A 20,020-nucleotide genomic window follows, 5' to 3' on the forward strand; every position below is an offset into this window, starting at 1 on the left:
ACCCCCATTGCCTCACTAAAAGAAAAAAAAAAGGAAAGAAAAAAGAAAGAAAAAAGATCTATAAGAATATGAATTATGTTTAAAGCTAAAAAGATTTGCCCCCTCCTCCATCCCCCACATGGATAATCACAGGCTACAGTCATAAAACCCACCTTCCGGTGAAGCTGCATGTGCTCTGGTAACTCAGAATTCTTCACCAGTAACTTATTGAACTCATTCCTTAAATCCTTCAGTTTCTCCCTCTTTTGTGCCTTTATTTCCTCCACTTCTTTCATGATTTGGTCATGTTCTCTTTTTAGCCTGGCACCCTCAATGCTGAAGATGCAAAACAAAAACAGGCATATTAAGAAATAAAGATGTTTAAATGAAACAATGCATGAGAAAATTAGTGCTTGTTTTTTAAAATCCATTTTGTTTTCTCAAGATATGGAAGTTGGGTTTGAAAGCACGTGGCTGTAATTGGTACCTATAGGCATTTGGATCTTCAATATCTTCTGCTCGTTTCTCTGTTTCAATACCAATCTGTGGGAAGATAAAAAAAATCATTTGTTAATAGGAACGGCTTAGAACTACACAAGATTTCTTGCTAGATACCTATGCAGTAATAACTTGATCTATTCTGTCTCCCCACTTTTGCCCAGCAAATTTGATAATTTTTCACTTTAAGAGGAAAATTCGGAAAACCTTAGTAATCCAATGTATAACCTCACAAAACTACAAAAGTATTTTGGATTTTTCCTAGTAATTAGTGGTAGAAGGACACCACCAACAGCTAGCATTTATATGGTGTCTTAAGGTTTCCAATGGGCTTTATTATACAGTATCTCATTTGAACATCAGAACAACCCTGTAAGTTTGCTGCCATCATTGTCCTCATTTTTAAGAAGAGGAAATGGAGGCTGAGAGAGAGAGATTAAGGAACTTGTCCATAGTCACACACTTCCTAAGTTTCCGAAGCCAGACTTTATTGAAGTCTTTCTGATTCCAAAACTCTTCTCATTAGACCAGAAGGGTCAGATTCACGACCATGGAGCCTGCAGAACTCTCCAGGGCAGCCAGAACCAGATTAAAAATGTAATTGGGAAGTGCTTTAAAAAATAAATAAAAATACAGTGCAACATAGATAATGTTAATTTATGGTTTTCTAAGTCAATATGAGTCCACAGGGATCACTTTCTATTTGAATGGGACACCACTGCATTAGGCCACCTGAATGTTTGGTGTTAATGACATAAGGTAAAAGTTTCCAAATACTGACTCTGCTTTACAAAGACTCTGATGTCATCAGTCCTTCAGAAGAGTTTGAGATATTTTTTGTGAGGTTACATACCCTGGGAGGAGGCACTGTGGCTTTAAGACCTTCCTCAAGTTCCTCTTCGGACAAGATATTAAAGACAAAGATATTGCTATCTGCCCCAGCAGTCACCACAAAACGGTCATCATAGCTAGGACAAATGGCCTGGATCTGTCCATAATTGTTGTCATGGACACTGTAGCTCCAGTAGTTTTGCATATCGTTCAGTTCAAGGCTTTTATCTTGCAGGACATAAACTCTAATCTTTCCATCTTGCATTCCACAAAACATCATCATTTTGGTAAGACTAGGAAAGAAGCCAAAAATAAATGATTCTGAGTGCTGCTCTTTAAACTGCTTTGCTTCTAATGAATTAACAAAATGCTGCAAATAACCAAATTAAGAATTAGTAGACAGGAAAATGGGAGCAAAACTAAGACTTTGGGGCTTCTAATTCTGGTCATTAATTCCCCAATTGCTTAAAGAATTTACTCTGTGTAAGAACAGATAATGGGTACCAGGAAGACTAAATTTTTAAAAAGAACAGGACCCTATCCTGCAGGTAATTACATGCTAATTGATTGAGGTAATATTCTATTGGGTTGTAAGATGATTTTACATATCCTTCTCATAACCACCTTATGAGATAGGTGCTGCAAGTATGACTATTCCCATTTTACTGATGAGGAAACTGAGGCTCCAAATGATTAAAGGACTTATCAAAGGTTATGTAGCTAGTGAACTCAAATGGATCTGTGCCCTTATTGATTCTATATGTCCCTCCAACAATACAGATCATACACAACCCATCCATGCTTGCTCATCCTGGGCAACTCTTGCTCATGTCCTCCCAGTAGTTCACCATGTGGCCACCCTTGTGGGTAGTACATTTGCAAATTATCAAGGTTCCACTTTCCCCCTATTTCCACCTTTCCATCCTTGGTAAGGAGAAGACTTGGAAATAATGGATTAAATTAATATCTGGTGATAGTTATATTTCTTCATGCTTTCCTATTCTGTAGTTCATGGCATGATCAAGAATGAGCCACATTCATTATTGAAAAGGATACTCATATGTAGTCAAAGTACCTCTAGCAATAGGTAATAAATGAAATGATCTCTTGATCAGTAGATGAAGTTTTACAATTCTATGAAATTATATATGACAACTACAGAAAAGATTTATGTTAACCACTACATTAAAGCTACAAACTGTTTCCCCCTTTGTTACATGAGTTGATCCTTAGAAGAATCCTGTGAGGTAAATATTGCAAGTATGACTATCCCCATTTTACAGATGAGAAAACTGAAGCTCAAAGATAATAAGAAATTTGCTCAAGGTTATATAGGTCATCTGTAGCTATGCTATCATTCCAACTGTAACGATTGGAATAACGCCACCTGCTGGATACTTACTGTAGAAGAGTTCTGCCCATGAAGGGAAGGTCTTTGAGGGCAAGACCAGGAGTCAGGAAGTGACGCGGGCTAGTGGGAGGAGGAAGGAAGAGACTGGCGCTCAGTCTCGCGCTCTTTCCTGAGGACGCTGGTGGAGAAGGGAGCTAGAAATGTGCTCTCCCTTTAATAGATAGGAATCTAGGCCTTTCTCTCTCTCTTTACCAAATTCTTATTCTCCTTAATAAATGCTTAAAAGTCTAACTCTTGCTAAAGCTTGTAATTGATTGGCGACCACTCATTAGATATTTTAGACAGTTTAGCTAGAATTTTAACCCTTAACAGATGGCTGACCACGAAGAGGAAAGCTAAACCTCAGTCTTCTTCTGATCTTCTGGTTGGGTAAGAAATTTCCTCTCCCTCTCCCTTTAACTGCTAAGTACTGGTGTACTGGCTGTGTTTTCCTTTAAATTTTTTCGAATGGACCTTTTAAACTCCCTAATTATCCTATTTTTGATTTTAGTCTGTTTAACCAGACAAATGGGAGATAAGATCATGTTAATGCTTTGTTTTTGTGGATTTTCTATTTTTCTTTTTATTTTTGTTAAAAGAGCCAGCAACTTACACACACAAGGAAATATCTCCCACTCTCCCAACCATGCTTTTTCAGAGAAACCTGAAGAGATTCCCGCAGCTTTTCCCAGTTCTAACAGTAATTGTTGCTTTAATTTTGCATGCCTGGAGGCAATGACCCACCCTCTAGAAGCTTTTAATCCCCTAGCACCTGGAGGCAAAGTGGGGGAAGAGGAATCCAGGCCTGAGTTCAAAATCAAGTCTGATTCAAATTGCTCTGGTCCCTCCCCTCCTCTCCAGACCCCACCCTCTACTCCTCCTATGGCCAAGCCCATAGCTTCCCCTGCCTGGGAAGTCCAGAGATCTGGTGCACATGCTCAACTTTTTCTACCTGCATTTGCAGCTTCAGGCTCAGCCCTTCCCCGCCCTGGCTGTGCTTTTGAGACAATCTTAGAAAACTCTTTAAATTCCAGATATGCTCGTTTTGTTCATAATTTTGCTAACCTGCTTTTGTCTTTCATTAGTAATCTTATAAAGCATTTGTATGGTGAAAAGACTGACAGACAATATAGAGGGGTTAAAGAAGAAAAATTTAAGCTGTATAAGAATGACAATCATCAACATAGTTCAAGACTCTGCTTCTTTTGCCATGGAAGGGTATATATTGTACAGAAATGTAAAAGTAAGCAGCAAGGTATTGATATGAGTATTGGGGATTTTAGATATCGGAATCAAGAGTGTTCTGAATTCACTCAGATTATTAATGTCAGTTCAGAGGTTACATAGGATTTCTATGCTATTACATATACATTTTGGAATTAATGGTATAGGTTTATTTTCATAGAGATTTTAATGCTTTTGAGATTGTGTCTTATACTTAGTTTCTAAAACAAGGAGAATATTTGTAAAAGCTTTTTATAGTCATGCGATCAAGTTTATATTTTGTAATACTCTTATTAATATTAAGTTCATATTCATTTAGATTTCCCTAGTTTGAATTTCATTGTCTTTTATTATTCCACGTGTATTTTCTTCTATTCATTCATCTATCTAATTTTGAAACATGGTTTTGATTTCATAATACAATGTTAATTCTAGGAGTATTGTGCTCCCATATTCTGAGTTATTTGTTTTTGCTATTTTTTCTCAACTGATTATTTGATCAAACTCTTTAAAGCATTTCCCTGGCAAATTGTTTGCCATGGCAAGTGTAAATTGATTCTAGAAGTATTATTTTTGATAAGCATATTCCAAAAAAAAAAAAAAGAGAGGGGAACATTTGTAAAAGTTCTTTTTTCAAAAAAAAAAGTTTTCATTGAGATTGTGTTGTGCTTTAACTTCTATTTAAATATGTTCTGATTTTTCACAAAAGTAATAGTATACTAAGTAAAAAAAAGGGGTATTATTTGAAATTGTTGCATAATTATATATTATATTCTCAGTCAAGATGTATTCACATTTTTTGCAATCATTTATTATCCTCAATTTTAAATCCATATGAAACTTGGATTATGGGAACTTATCATTTAAGACATTAATTGCCTTTATTCTGAGTTATCAGATGCCAGTTGGCCAAGATGCCATCCAATCACAAGAGGAATACATGCAAAGAGCAGACACTGAACTGTTACATGAGGGGAGACATGCACGAAGTTAAGGTATGGCCGAGAGAACGGCTTTTGACAAATGTTGAGGTTGGATTCTCTTGGTTTAATATTTTATTTTATTTTTCCCCACAATATTGTACGGATGGCTGGAAGTATTGATCCCACCCATCTCACTTCTACACCTGGCTTCTATACTCCCTCCTATATGCCTGATGCCATGGACATCTCAATCCCATGCATCTGATTAAGTCTGACTCAGTTTCCTCCAATATGTTCGGTGGCATGGACATATATTCCATCCACCTATTTTAAGCCTGGCATACTGTATGGGCAGTACATATTGCTCAAGTGTGGGAATGCTCATATCCCATCATTTCTCTGTTCTTTTATGGTAACCCCCATAATTATCTCAGGTGTCATGATAAATACACTGTTGAATTTGGCCTTGACATCTGTTACCAATTATATAAGATTTTAAAATTTCTCATAATGGCATGAGGATAATTAGGCAGATGATGCAAAAAGTGATGAAACAGATAAAAATTATTTTTAATAATTAATATTGCAGCAATTGTCTTCTCAATTACCCTCCATAAGGGGGGGACTATAGTAATATTATAATTTTAAAGAATGTTTCAATTTTTGTTTTATTATATGTTTCATGTGTAACAACTAAGATTCTGAATTCCCTTAGACATGTTTTTGAGAACTTTCATTGTTTGATTTGATTATTGACAAAGCTATTTTAAAGTTGTGTTAAGCTCAATTTTGTAGGAAATTTTCCTGGCTGATTACCAGCATCCACACATCAACCCCTGAAGAGACTTCCATTCTACGACTACACCTAGAGGACATCTGAGAAAAGACTTTCAAAGACTTTAAATGAACAGTTTTGATTTGTTGTTTTTGTTGGTTTTTTTCTCTTTCTGTTATAATATACACCATCTGTAACATGTATTCTCTGCAGAGGCCCTCCCTTTGCAAGACTAATGTCAAAGCGTCGGTTCATGAGGACAAAAAAAAAATCGCCCCTCTGGACAAAACTTTCCTCTCTTCCTTTTCTATATTGTTGTTCACATATTATTAGTTAGCAATAGTTATTATATTCTTTTTACTGTTCCGTCAAGGAAACATTTTGTTTCTTGAGGAACAACAGGGGGGACTGTAACGATTGGAATAACGCCACCTGCTGGATACTTACTGTAGAAGAGTTCTGCCCATGAAGGGAAGGTCTTTGAGGGCAAGACCAGGAGTCTTTTCTTCAGGAGTCAGGAAGTGACGCGGGCTAGTGGGAGGAGGAAGGAAGAGACTGGCACTCAGTCTCACTCTCTCTTTCCTGAGGACGCTGGCGGAGAAGGGAGCTAGAAATGTGCTCTCCCTTTAATAGATAGGAATCTAGGCCTTTCTCTCTCTCTTTACCAAATTCTTATTCTCCTTAATAAATGCTTAAAAGTCTAACTCTTGCTAAAGCTTGTAATTGATTGGCGACCACTCATTAGATATTTTAGACAGTTTAGCTAGAATTTTAAGAAGGGAGCTAGAAATGTGCTCTCCCTTTAATAGATAGGAATCTAGGCCTTTCTCTCTCTCTTTACCAAATTCTTATTCTCCTTAATAAATGCTTAAAAGTCTAACTCTTGCTAAAGCTTGTAATTGATTGGCGACCACTCATTAGATATTTTAGACAGTTTAGCTAGAATTTTAACCCTTAACACAACCCAGGCTTCTGATTCTGAATTTCAAGTACTCTATCCATTATAAAATTATTTTATGGGTTGTGGCATATGAAAAGTTTGAGACACATAAATTCTGGGCAATGAATCATTTTATTAATCATGCTAGAATATGATTAATAAAAGGGGTCAGCTTCAATCTCAAATACCAAAGACACTTCATGGAACCTACTCGACATTTATATGCCCTTGGAAGAGTGAGTGTTCCAGAGAGTGGCAACTGACTCTGATTGGTTAACAAGTAATGACAGAAAATGGATATTATAATGAGAGGTGTACCTATTCTAATGAGGGGCTGAGGGAAGGTGACTTTGATCTTGTCGTTTACTTCTAAATCAACTCCAGCATTGGACAATATAAACCAAAGTTTCTTAATTGTGGGTCTCAGCCCCATAAGGGGTCATGTAACTGAATGTGGGGGTAGTGAAAAATTTGATAGCAGTAAAAGGTTTCCAAAAGCACAACAACCAAAAATTAATTCAAAATCAAATGTGTAATGAATCCGAGGTGTTTCTGGCAGCGCTTACCTGTATAGTATCACACAAGTTAGGAATACACAACATGTTCACTTTGTACTGTGTATACTGTCATGCCACACAACACCAATAAACAATACCAGAAACACTTCAGCTTCGAGTCAAGACTATTGTATGTTATAAATTGCAATGGGTTTACTGTGCATACAAAGTTTTCTGCTCTTACAGAAACATAATAGTTTAATTATGGAAAATAAAGACTTTTAATATTTTCCTACTGTCATTCCTCAGCCTGTAAATATCAAATTTGTATATCTTTGGATTGTATTGTGTTAGAATATTTGATTCCTAAAATTGCTGTTATCTCCCTCTTTTACAGAAATGTGTTTAATTGAAGCAAATAAAGACAAAAGCCCTTTAATAATATTTCTCCATCATTGCTTTATGTATATGTGTGTACATCAGTTTTTAAAGTTAAGCACAAACAAATATAATTTCATAAACTAAAGCTAATATTTATTTGAGAAATTATTAGCAATTTTTATTTATATTTTAGGACAAAAATTATTTTTCAGTTATGGATAAGTGGCTAAATTTAGAGAGAAGAGGCAAAAAATACTGAGGACAAGGTGGCAGAGTCTTCACTACCAGGTTGTAATACATCTAAATTGACAAGAAAAAGAAAATATGTCCAATCATTTTTGCAATATGGATTTACTTCTAATAATGATGATGGTGTGGAAAAACTTCTTTGCTTAATTTTTAATGAAGTTTTGGCTGCAGAGAGTATAAAAGTAGTCAAGCTAAAATGATATCTTAATACCAAGCATGCAGCATATTGCAATAAACCAAAGGAATGTTTTAAATGACTTTTAAGGCAGGTAGGTGGCTAAGTGGATAAAGCATTAATCCTGGATTCAGGAGGACCTGAGTTCAAATTCAGACTCAGACACTTGACGCTTGATAGCTGTGTGACCCTGAGCAAGTCACTTAACCTTCAATGCCACCCCACACACACACAAATGACTTTAAAATTTCAAATAAATAAAAACAATATTTTGAGAAATTTGTTACTTTCAACAAAAGTATTTACTCACATCTTACGAGACTTCTTATTTAATTGCAAAAACCAAAAAGCCCTACCTAATAGGAGATCTTGTATTACCTGCTGTTATTAAAATGTCAGAAATAGTTCATGGGAAAAAGTATGGGGATGAAATTCATAAAATTCCTTTATTGAATGTTACTGTTTCCAAAGGAATTTCTGAAATTAGTAATGACCAATTCCAGCAGCTTATTGCCAGGTTTAAGTGCAGCCCAAAGTTCGCAATTCAGTTACATGCAACAGCTGATATTTCTAATATGGCACAGTTGTAAGATATGTTTTTGAAAGAAGCCTACATGAGGATTTATTGTTTTGTCCCGTTTAGGAAGGGCACACAAGAGGGGAAGATATATATCTTAGAGTCGATGAATTTTTCACAAATGGTTTACAGTGGAAAAGTTGCAATGGAGTCTGTACAGATGGTACTGAAGCAATGAGGGGTGTGAATGCTGGATTTGTAGCAAAAGTTAAAGCCGGTGTCAATTAATATATCACTTTTATTCACTGCACTATCCATTAAGAAGCACTTGTAACCCAAAAAAAAACAACCACCAGAGTTATTATGCTTTGTGATACTATCAAAATCATTAACTTCATTAAAAGCTGTACCCTTAACAGTCATTTGTTTTCAAACCTTTGTAAAGACATGGACTCGGATTACAAAAGCATATTACTACATGCAGAGTCAAGGTGGCTCTCAAAAGGGCAAAGTTTACACAGATTACTGAAACTGAAAGGCAAAGGTGTTAAATTTTTGACTGAGCAGAAATCTGATTTTGTCGATTTTTTTCATAATGACATGGCTTTCAAAACTGTGTTGTCAGAGGCAGCTGGATGGGGCAGTAGATAAAGCACCAGCTGTGGATTCAGGAAGACGTGAGTTCAAATTCTGCCTCAGACACGACAGTTACTAGCTATGTGACCCTGAGCAAGTCACTTAACCCTCACTGACGCACAAAAAACAAAAACAAAAAACTTCTAAAAAACTAAGTTGGATTCATAAGCCATACTCAATTGAAATAAAAAAGGTCAGTCAACTGCCATTAAAAGTTCAAGAAGAATCTGTGCATTTATCATGCAACACAGGTTTAAAACTTGTGTTTCCTAAAAAATTGTTAAATGAGTTTTGGCTTGAGATTCGGGCAGAATTTCCAACAATTTCTGAAATGGCCCTAAACGTACTTTTTTTTTTTCAGGGCAATGAGGGTTGTGACTTGCCCGAGGTCACACAGCTATTAAGTGTCAAGTGTCTGAGGCCAGATTTGAACTCAGGAACTCCTGAATCCAGGGCTTGTGCTTTATCCACTGTGCCCCCTAGACATACTTCTGCCATTTTGTACTGTGTATTTATGCAAAGCGGCATTCTCAGTATTTATTGACAATTCTAAAATCAAAATGTCGACCAACTCTAAAAACTATTTAAGAGGCCCTATGTCCTGCAGTATCAAAATATTCTGCCAAAATTTAAATCTTTATGTAAAAATAAACAAGCACATCCAACTCATTAGTATGCAAATTTGCTTTCATCTTTAATGAATGGCAAAATTATATGTATACCAAGGAATTGTTTTAAAATAAATTTCTTTATGATTTATTATCAGTAAATATTTGATTTGTATACCTATTTAAATACCTATATATCCAGGTGTCATGTAAAAATTTCTCTGAGAAAAGCAGTCACAAGAGGAAAGAGTTTAAGAAGCCCTGATCTAGACAATGTATCTATCCTTCTGCCCAAACCTGCCAAAGTAGAACACAATGGGCCAAAATTCACCTTACATTAAATTCTTTTTAAGGATTTTAAATTGGGTGGGGTAAATTTTGGGGAAAGGTCAGGGATCTACCCAGTAATTTGTTACTTAATAATCATTCTCTCATTGGGAATGTGAGAATATTATTAATAAACTGTTAAAACTGTTGTCCTAGTTAGCTTTCCCCACAAAGGGACAGACAGGGTAATCACACACATTTAGTTTTACCTGTCACAGGAAAAAAAAAATCTGTTTACCTGAAACTGATAACTCGGATGGGGTTGTTATCTGTATCTTCTACAAAGTGAAAAGCATAGGGCTCATCTTGCTGCTCCTCCATTGTTTTCGCTTTTTTAGATGGAAACTTACAGTGATAGAGAAAACCAGAATCATATCCACCCTAGGAAAGAGATGCAAAAGTAAGTCTGGAAAAAGGAATGTGTATCCAGTCACATGTGGCCAGGGGAGAATGTACCTGGCAAACAAGCATTTATTAAATACCTACTATGTGTCAGTCAAGTCAGCAAATATTTGTTAAGTGCCAGGCACTGGGTTAAATGCTGGGAATAAAAAGAAAGGCATAAGAAAAAATAGTCCTTGCTTTCGAAGAGCTCACAGTTTAATTGAAGAGACAATATGGAAACAGCTATGTGCAGACAAAATATGTCTAGGATAAATTGAAGACTTTGCTTCCACGACCTTATTCAAGTTTTGTTGCTGGATTGTTCCCATTTTTTACACCTTTGGTCTCCTTTGGTTTGTGTAAAACTTCCTATATTTCTTTCTATTCTCCTCATGTGTCTTTTTTATGGTGTACTATGGTGTACCATAATTGAATCAGCCATTCCCCAATCATTGTGCACATAGATAATTTCTGGTATTAATTTTGTACAGATAGGCTTTCTTTTTTCTTGTCAGTAACATCCTGAAACATTTCCTTGGTAGGAGAATGACTTGTTCAAAGGGCATGAACAACTTTAAAGCTCTCATCCTATAATTTCACATTCTTTTTCAGTGACATGGAACCAATCCACAGCTGTAGCAGCTGTGAATAATGTGACAACATCTTCTTTTTATGCAGCTGTGCTGGAGTTGAAAGTTATAATTTTTAACTCTTTGCTAATTTGATGGCTGTTTTAATTTACATTTCTCTGATTATTAGAGAGTTTAAACACTTTTTTGTTATTGTTATGAATCCTTTGTGTTTCTCATTTTGAAAAATGCCTATTTGTGTGAACACTTACTTGCTAGGATTAGCTCTTAGAAGTGTGTCAGTTCCTGCTAGAATTTAAATAGCAAACTTTTATCTGAAACATTTATCTTGAAGATTTTTCCCAACATCTTTCTTCCCTTCTTATTTTGGATACATAGCTTTTTATTATATGAAAACTGGCAAACTGATGTTGTTGTTGAGTCATTTTTTCAGTTGTGCCCAACTCATCACAACCCCATTTGGGGTTTTCTTGGCAAAAATACTGGAATGGTTTGCCCTTTCCTTCTCAGCTCATTTTACACATGAGGAAACTGAGGCAAATAGGGTGAAGTGACTTGCCCAGGGTCACACAGCTAGTAAGCACCTGAGGCTAGATTTGAACTTAGGAAGGTGAGTCTTCCTGACTCTAGGCCCAGCACTCTACCCACTACACCACCTAGACTATAAACATAATATATCATATTAATGACAAAGACAAAAACCACATGACTACATCAAGGGATATAGAAAAGAACTTTGATAAAATAAAACATTCCTTTGGGGTAGGAACAAAAACACAAGAATATGTAGACTTTTCTTTAATATCATAAGTAATGATAATAATAGCTAACATTTAAATGGCACTTACTTTGTACCAAGCACTGTGCTAAGTGCTTTATAATTATTATCTCATTTGATCCTTCTGACAACCCTAGGGAGTAGCTGCTTTTATCATCCCTATTTTTCAGATAAGGAAATTGAGGCAAACAGAGGTTAAGTGACTTGCCCAGGGTCACACAAGCTAAGGCTAGATTTGAACTCAGCTTTTCTTGACTCCAGGCCCAGTGTTAACTGCCCAAGTATCTATTTAAAACCAGAACCTGGTATTACCTATAATAGAAAAATATTTTCCAGTAAAAGATCAAGGTTAATAAGGATGCCTACTGTCTCTGCTATTATTTAACATGGTTCTAGAAATGCTAACTATAGAAATAAGCCAAGAGAGGGCAGCTAGGTGGCGCAGTGGATAGAGCACTGGTCCTGGAGTCAGGAGTACCTGAGTTCAAATCTGGCCTCAGACACTTAACACTTACTAGCTGTGTGACCCTCAGCACGTCACTTAACCCCAATTGCCTCACCAGAAACAAAAAAAAGAAAGAAAGAAAGAAGCCAAGAAAAAGAAATTAAGCACAGGCAGAGATGAAACAAAATTATCTCTGATTGTTTACTTAATGAATCCCAGAAATGAAATAAAAAATGCAATTGAAATAATTCATAACCAGCATCAGGATACAAAATTTGCTGAGAAGAATCATTAGCCTTTTAATATATTGCTAACAAAAACCTAACAGGAAGAGAAAGAAAAAGAAAATCATAAAAAAAAACTCTGGGCTTATAGGACCACGATTACAAAATAGTTATTACTGAAATAAAGGAAGACAAATACATGTTGCAATATCAATTATTTATGGCTTGCTATTCCATTATAATAAAATTGATGGTACTACCGATTTAGCAGCATGCCAATCAAACTATAAAGATGTCACTCTATAGAACCAAAGAACATAATAAAATTGGAATAAGAGATGATGAATTTCAAGTAAAATTATGAAAAATGTAGAGACGAAAGGACTATAGCAATATCAAAAAGTAGTAATCATCAGAACTCTTATGGAAGGAAGAAAGAAAAAGAAAAAAAGGAAAGGAGGGAGGGAAGGAGGAAAGAAAGAACTGATGCCTTTTCTCTACTTTCTTTGTCTTGCTTATTGCCACAGTTGGTAGTTCAAGACTATGTAGAGTAGTAATAATAGCGAGAATAAGCAGCCTTACTTTATACAACACATAGTAAGAAAACTTCTGCTTCTCTCTTACTTATTCATATGAATTTTTGGATTCGAACTGTGAGCTCCTTGAGAGTAGGGACTGTTCATTTTTTTCATTTGTCTTGTTTTATCTTAGCAACGGTGCCTGGCACACAGTAGGCAGGTAATACATGATTTGACTTGATGAAATCAATACAACTTCATCTGCGCTCAGGAAGAAAAAATAAGCACTAGATATAGAGTAAGATAATATTTATTGATATATCAATTGTCAGCTATTTATTTAATATTAGTTTAGAATTCTTTTTTTCTACCTTAGCCTTAGCTGACTTGGGAATTAGGAAAACATTTGCCTTATTGGGCAGAGTTGGATAAAAAAAAGTAATGCCTTCCTTTTCTTTTTTATTCAAACAGTTTTATGTAGTATGGAGATTATTTGTCATTTGTTATGTATTACATGTTAATTGATTAGATTTATATCTTGAAGGGGGAGGAGCAACTAGGTAGTACAGTTGATAGAGTGCTGGGCCTGGATTTAGAAAGAATCATCTTCCTTGAGTTCAAATCTGGCCTCATACACTTAATAGCTGCATGACCCTGGGCAAATCATTTAACCCTTTTTGTGTCAGTTTCCTCATCTGTAAAATGAACTGGAAAAGGAAATGGCAAATCACTCTAGTTTCTTTACCAAGAAAACCCCAAACAAGAGTTGGGCATGACTGAAAAACAACTGAACGACAATTTTGAAGGATCCTCAGCCTCCTCAGACCAATTAAGGATTAGTATTAAAATCTTGCAACACACAACGTGGTACATTATGTTATTTTATATCGTTATTTTAATTACTATTACTGAGTGGGCAATTATAATTATCACAAGAAAAAAACATGCTTGAAGGTAGGTGTAGATATTTTGTGGCTAGCAAGATTAAATAATATATCATTGGAGCGCATAATGCATAGTTGCTTTAGGTTATAATTTTGTTGTTGCTAAGTTGTTTCAGTCACATACAACTCTTCATGACCCCACTTGGGGTTTTCTTGGCAAAGATACCGAAGTGCTTTGTCATTTCCTTCTCCAGTCAGTTCATTTCACAGATGAGGAAATGAAGGCAAACATGGTTAAGTGACTTGCCCAGGGTCAGCCTGTAAGTGTCTGAGGCTGATTTTGAACTCAGGTGTTCCTGATTCCTGGTGTGGTGGTCTATTCACTACACCACCTAGCTACCCATTGGTTATAATAAACATAATAGTAAATGATGTTAACATTTATAGATGAATTCTCTTGCCCCTCAATGTTATTGTTTGTCCTTAGTTCTCAAAGAGGACCGTGACATCAGAATGATGTCACAACTGGCAGTGAATTAGATTTAAGTGAAGGAGGGCCGTGCAAAGTCACTAACCTCACTCTGTCCTCCAGAGCCATCTGGGCTAATGTTTTATCCACTGTACCACCAAGCTGCCCCCTCAAATGTTAGTTAACATAATATCCCATATGTTAAAATCATAATCACTAATCTAATAACCTATTGGAAAACTAGCTATAAAATATGTTAGGACAGAACCAGAAAAACTACAAAAGCCTACAACTTACCAGAGAAATCCAGAATTTCTCTGGTGCAGAGTAAAATCCACAGAGGATAGGACAAGGTTTCTCTGGAATAAAAATTTCAGGCAAGGGCTCCTCTTCCTCTTCCTCCTCCTCTTCCTCAAGCATTTCCTCTTCTTCCTCTTCTCCTTCTGATTCGTGCAAGTCTTTCATCATTTGAAGTCGCAGCTTTCTCCTTTCTTCCTTCTCCTTCTCCTTCTCTTCCTTCCTTTTTCTTCTGCGTTCAATCTCTATGTCCCTCTAAAACGAAAGAGAACAAAACCAATCCATAGTTAATATTCATTTACTCTTGAGTTCACTAAGCACAGACTATGTGCATCTTACATAATGAGGAGAGTCCCAAGAAGTCCTGAAAGAACTTACTGATCCTATGGGTTTTTTACCTTTTCTATGGTAGGTGACCATTATAGAATAATGCAGCTGCCACCATCTAGGTCATGAGAAGGAGCAACAAACCACCCAAACATTTCTGTTTTATCCCACAGGTCCTGGTGCTATAGAGCAGGGCTTCTTAAACTTTTTCCACTTGTGATACTTTTTTGCCCAAGAAATTTTTACACGACCTGGAGTCTATAAGTTCATAAAATAGATATACATAACCTTTTATAGTGGCCAAGTTTTTCATGACCCCACATTCAGTTACATGACCCCATGTGGGGTCGTGACCCACAATTTAAGAACCTAGGCTATAGAAAAATCTGCCCAGGTTCCAGGTCGAATAAGGGAAAGGTTGAATATAGTTTTTAATCAGAGGCTAATCACTACATACACTAGGTCCCTTTTTCCTTTTTAAGACCCATCACGATTGTAACCAGATAGTAATAACCCACCACATGTCTTCAGAACCTGTGTTTCCAATTCCAGCAATGGAAAGATTTGAAATATCAGTCTGCAAGCAGGATATTTTCTATAATTTGTGGATACACTTGAAATTAGCCACTGAATTAAAGCTCCCCCACCTTTTTGGGGCTTTGCTTCCTCATATTTGTATCTTCAAACTGTATTTAAATATATATATATATATTTTTTTTAAGTGAGGCAATTGGGGTTAAGTGACTTGCCCAGGGTCACACAGCTAGTAAGTGTTAAGTGTCTGAGGCCAGATTTGAACTCAGGTACTCCTGACTCCAGGGCCGGTGCTCTATCCACTGCGCCACCTAGCCGCCCCTAAATATATTATTTTTATAACAAGGATGGTCTGGTGCTAGCCAAAATATCCAAACCATTTCCAAACCACAGAATGATCTGGATGGGATAAGTATTCTTTACTTCACTCCTTTCCCTTCTGGGCCCTTTCGATGAATGGTGAGGTAGAACAGTACCAAGTTAGAGGGAAGGTTATAACTTGGTGGGGGTGGGGCATGGGGTACATGAATGACATCGGAGGCTTTATTTAGTTCTACCATGCTCTTACATATGTAAATGATTTTTTTTTTTTGGAGAATTAGCCTGAAGTGGCTTATGAAAGATAAACATAAGCACTTGCTGTCAGTGATCAAGGTTGCAGCTTCTAATTGCACTTTCTCATTGGAAATGCTTGTGTAAGGTTGGAGTATGGTTGGCCAATGGCATTTTAACATTGATCACTTTGGGCCACATCATTCTCACCAAAAATGCCCATGGTGAGTATAGAGAGAGTGAATGACATCTCGTTATGTCCTCTAATCCATGAACCTCTGCAATGCTAACTTGTAGTTGTTCCTCTTGGCATTTCAAGTGGCTGCCATGTGAAATGCCCTTGGCTTCAGCCAATAGAGGCTTGCCAGCAGCTTTTCCTATTACCCAAGTTTTTGTTTGCTAACATTTAAAGTGCCTGTGGACTACAGGCAGTAGGGAAGTGACCAGAGGCTTTGGCCCAAGTAACTAATTATCTTTGACTATCCAGTCAATTCTGATCTAACTATTAGGGATCCAGACACTTCATTGCACATATCACATACACTCTGTTAACTTATAGTATATCACATTATATTCATATGGAATATTCCCACAGGGACTTAAATATTGCCTCTTTTAGAGAATACAAATAAATATAAATAAAAACAGATGGTGGCTAATCTCAACTCTTCTAAACCATGATAAAAATCTTATGTGAGCTAGTATAATGGTCTTTAGTATTTTATTTTCATTATACATAATTTGCATTTCAAAAAGGATAAAGGGAAATTAGGATAGGGACCCTCCTTCTTAGTTTTTGAGTGACTCAATTACTACCTCAAAAGCAAAGTTTTTGTTGTAAGGAGGCTATGTAGTTGCTAGCCTGAATCAGGTACAATAGATCACTTAGAACTTAAACATTTAATCACTTAAGAGTTTAAACAATGCTTTTACTAAAATTATATTCCAGTACCCTCAGAGTGACAGTTAGTCAGCACAGGGGATAGAGTGCTGGGCCTGGAGTCAGGAAGATTCCTCTTCCTGAGTTCAAATCCATCCTCAAAGACTTACTAGCTGTGTGACCCTGGGTAAGTTACTTAGCCCTGTTTGCCTGTTTCCTCATCTGTAAAATGAGCTGGATAAGGAAACAGCAAACCACTCCAGTATCTTTGCCAAGAAAACCCCAAATGAGATCAACAAAGAGTTGGACACGATTGAAATGACTAAACATCATGCCCTTAGGTAGAGGCATATTTGTCTGGGCTATTTAAAAGCAGTCCAACCCATGGGAGCAGAAGCCACCATCATGAAGGCTAAAATATAGTCAGCAAGCATGTGAAAAAGCAAGAAGGTTCCCTGAAGTCTCAGGATCTCTCTGCCAAATTCTCAAAACTAACCTTTATGCTCCTCCTGCCCAAAGGGCCCCATAGCTGGATCTCAAGTCCATCCACCTGAGGGCAGAGTTAACCCCAACCACCCCACAATTTCTTTTCTTGTAACAGTTCTAGCTGGTGCTGTTGGACTATGAAGGATTAATTCCCACCTCCCTGGTTTCCTTGGCCAGATGGGCAATAAGAACAACTCCCTGATCTGTGGATATTGGGTCACTTTCTAATTCTAGTGCCTTCCCTCTGTTAATTGTTTCCTGTCTCTCCTTTATGTAGCTTGTTTATACATATTTATCCTGCATATACCAAATTCATTAGTATTTTGCTTGTTGTCTTTCCCATCACATTGCTGTCTTTTGTCTTTCTTTGTATCTCTAGCACTTAGCCTAGTGCCTGCAGGGCACATAGTAGGCACAAATTACTTATTGACTGGAGGACCATGTGTGTTCTGCATCAGAGTTGAAGACTTGGGATGACATGCAAAACTTGGGTGTCCCTTGGAAATATCTCTCTCTCTCTCCCTCTTTGCAGCAGCATCCCAAGGCACCAACTCCTCATGGCTGCCCCAGAATACCCTGTCAGCTAACATCCATCATCCATTCTATTAGAATAGCTGTTCAAGTTTACCAAAACTTGGTATCTTAAGGAGAAGGGGGAAACCAGAAAGATAGATCATGCTTTACAGGGACATTTCATACCAGGATCCTTGATTTGATGCTCATGAAATGAAAACATTTTATAGGCAAATCTTTGATTTCAAAGGTCGGTAGAGTCTCTGTTTCCTTGACTTGTGGAATGGGAACTTGAAGAACATAGCCATTTTCACAGATAATCAAGAGAAAACTGTTATCCTGGATGGGAGAAAAGATTAAATACACCAGAAAACTTTTTAATAGCACCATATCACAAAAAATTAGCTCTGGCTAACTTGTACCATAATACTTTAAAATTGAATAAAATATATGTCAATTCAGCATAAGTTCATGGTTTTTTCCATATAAAAATTTATATAAAGTTTCTATATTTTTTCTTCATAATTTCTATAAAAATAGGGACAACTAATCAGCACATTAGATGAGTGCTTGGCCTGAAGTCAGGAAGAACTTAATTCAAATACACTTTCTGAAATTTACTAGCTGTGTGATCCTGGGCAAGTCACTTAACCTCTGTTTGCCTCAGTTTCCTCCCCTATAAAATGAGGTTAATAATAGCACCTACCAGGGCAGCTAGGTGGCGCAGTGGATAGAGCACCAGCCCTGGATTCAAGAGGACTTGAGTTCAAATCTGGCCTCAGACCCTTGACACTTACTAGCTGTGTGACCCTGGGCAAGTCACTTAACCCCAATTGCCTCAACAAATAAAAAAATAAATGAATGAATGAATGAACGAATGAATAAATAGATAAACAAATAAATGAAGGAATGAATGAATAAATAAATAAATGTATTAATGAATAAATAAATAATAGCACCTGCCTTTCAGGGTTGTTGTGTCATACAAGATATTACATGTTAAGTGCTTAGCACAGTGCCTGACATATAGTAATCACTATATAAATACTAGCTATTATTATTATATTAAAGATAGGGTGAGTATAGATTAAAACCTACATAAGTCAATCACCTTCCTCTAGCTCTAAGAAGTTGTTAATCATCAGGGATCTAACCAACTTTTAAATGCTTCTCATGAGCCAAAAAATTGATGCTTTAGAATAATTGTACAACTTCCCAACATGCAATTAACTCCTTTTTCCTTTAAAAAAAAATAAATTAAACTCTGGACCCAGCTCACTGTCCCTTTGCAACAACTACCAGAGATATAGGTAACGACAGACTAACTCAATGGGCTGTCTATCCAACCTCATGTCATAATCTGGGCAATATGGATTCAAACTGATCAACAAACATTTACAAATTTATTCTTCAGTTGCCTTTCCCCCCACTGTGTGGACAGTGAAGCTGAATTATTTCAGGTGTCTATAGATCACCTTGAAGAAGCCCTATAGTGTTCTGAGGACCAATGCAATCAGCACATCATCATCTGCAAAGAATAACATTGGGCAAACCTCACTATTGACAGGGAATCCCTCTTCTATTTGGACTTTGCACAGGACATGCCCTACCGATACTATCAAACACTCTGACCACACACATCTCCCCAGCTTATGTTTCACTTGATATTAACATTTAGACTGTGACAATCTTATGCCTATTGTTTCAGGTATCATGGAGTCTCATTTGACTGTATCTCATGCATAAGTGGCACTTTGTCTGCCATTACGGTTGCCCCTTGCTTTGCCTAGTTAAAGACTTTTTGGTTATCAAAAACAATTAACCTACCAGTATCTTCTATTTCTTTTCTCAATCAATGGCATGGCTATAACAACATGGTCTGTTTTTTCTATAAAAAATTGTCCATTCTAAAGGATAGATGATGATATAAGCTACCAACCTCCAGCCAGAGAGGTGATGAATTCAAGGTACAAAAAGGGACATACATTTTGAGACATCATCAACATGGGGATCTATTTTATTTGATTCTGCAAAGGTTTTCTTTTCTTTCAAAGGTGGGGGTATAGAAAAGGCTAGAAATGGGCTTAGAGAGAGAGAAAGAAAGAGAGAGAGAGAAAGAAAAAGAAAGGAAGGAAGGAAGGAAGAAAGAAAGAAAGAAAGAAAGAAAGAAAGAAAGAAAGAAAGAAAGA

At 36.6% G+C, this 20,020-nt stretch overlaps 1 protein-coding gene across 1 annotated transcript in view; it reads right to left on the reverse strand.

Annotated features, from left to right (window-relative positions):
- The window catches only part of CFAP44 (cilia and flagella associated protein 44), a 133,961-nt gene that overhangs the window by 51,563 nt on the left and 62,378 nt on the right, over positions 1–20,020 (reverse strand). Inside the window, 6 exon segments of the mRNA XM_043990859.1 lie at positions 153–315; positions 467–522; positions 1,331–1,601; positions 10,189–10,331; positions 14,540–14,794; positions 18,018–18,170. Coding sequence (XP_043846794.1) covers positions 153–315; positions 467–522; positions 1,331–1,601; positions 10,189–10,331; positions 14,540–14,794; positions 18,018–18,170 — 1,041 coding nt within the window.

This window comes from Dromiciops gliroides, chromosome 3 (assembly GCF_019393635.1).
Source record: "Dromiciops gliroides isolate mDroGli1 chromosome 3, mDroGli1.pri, whole genome shotgun sequence".
Lineage (NCBI taxonomy): Eukaryota > Metazoa > Chordata > Mammalia > Microbiotheria > Microbiotheriidae > Dromiciops > Dromiciops gliroides.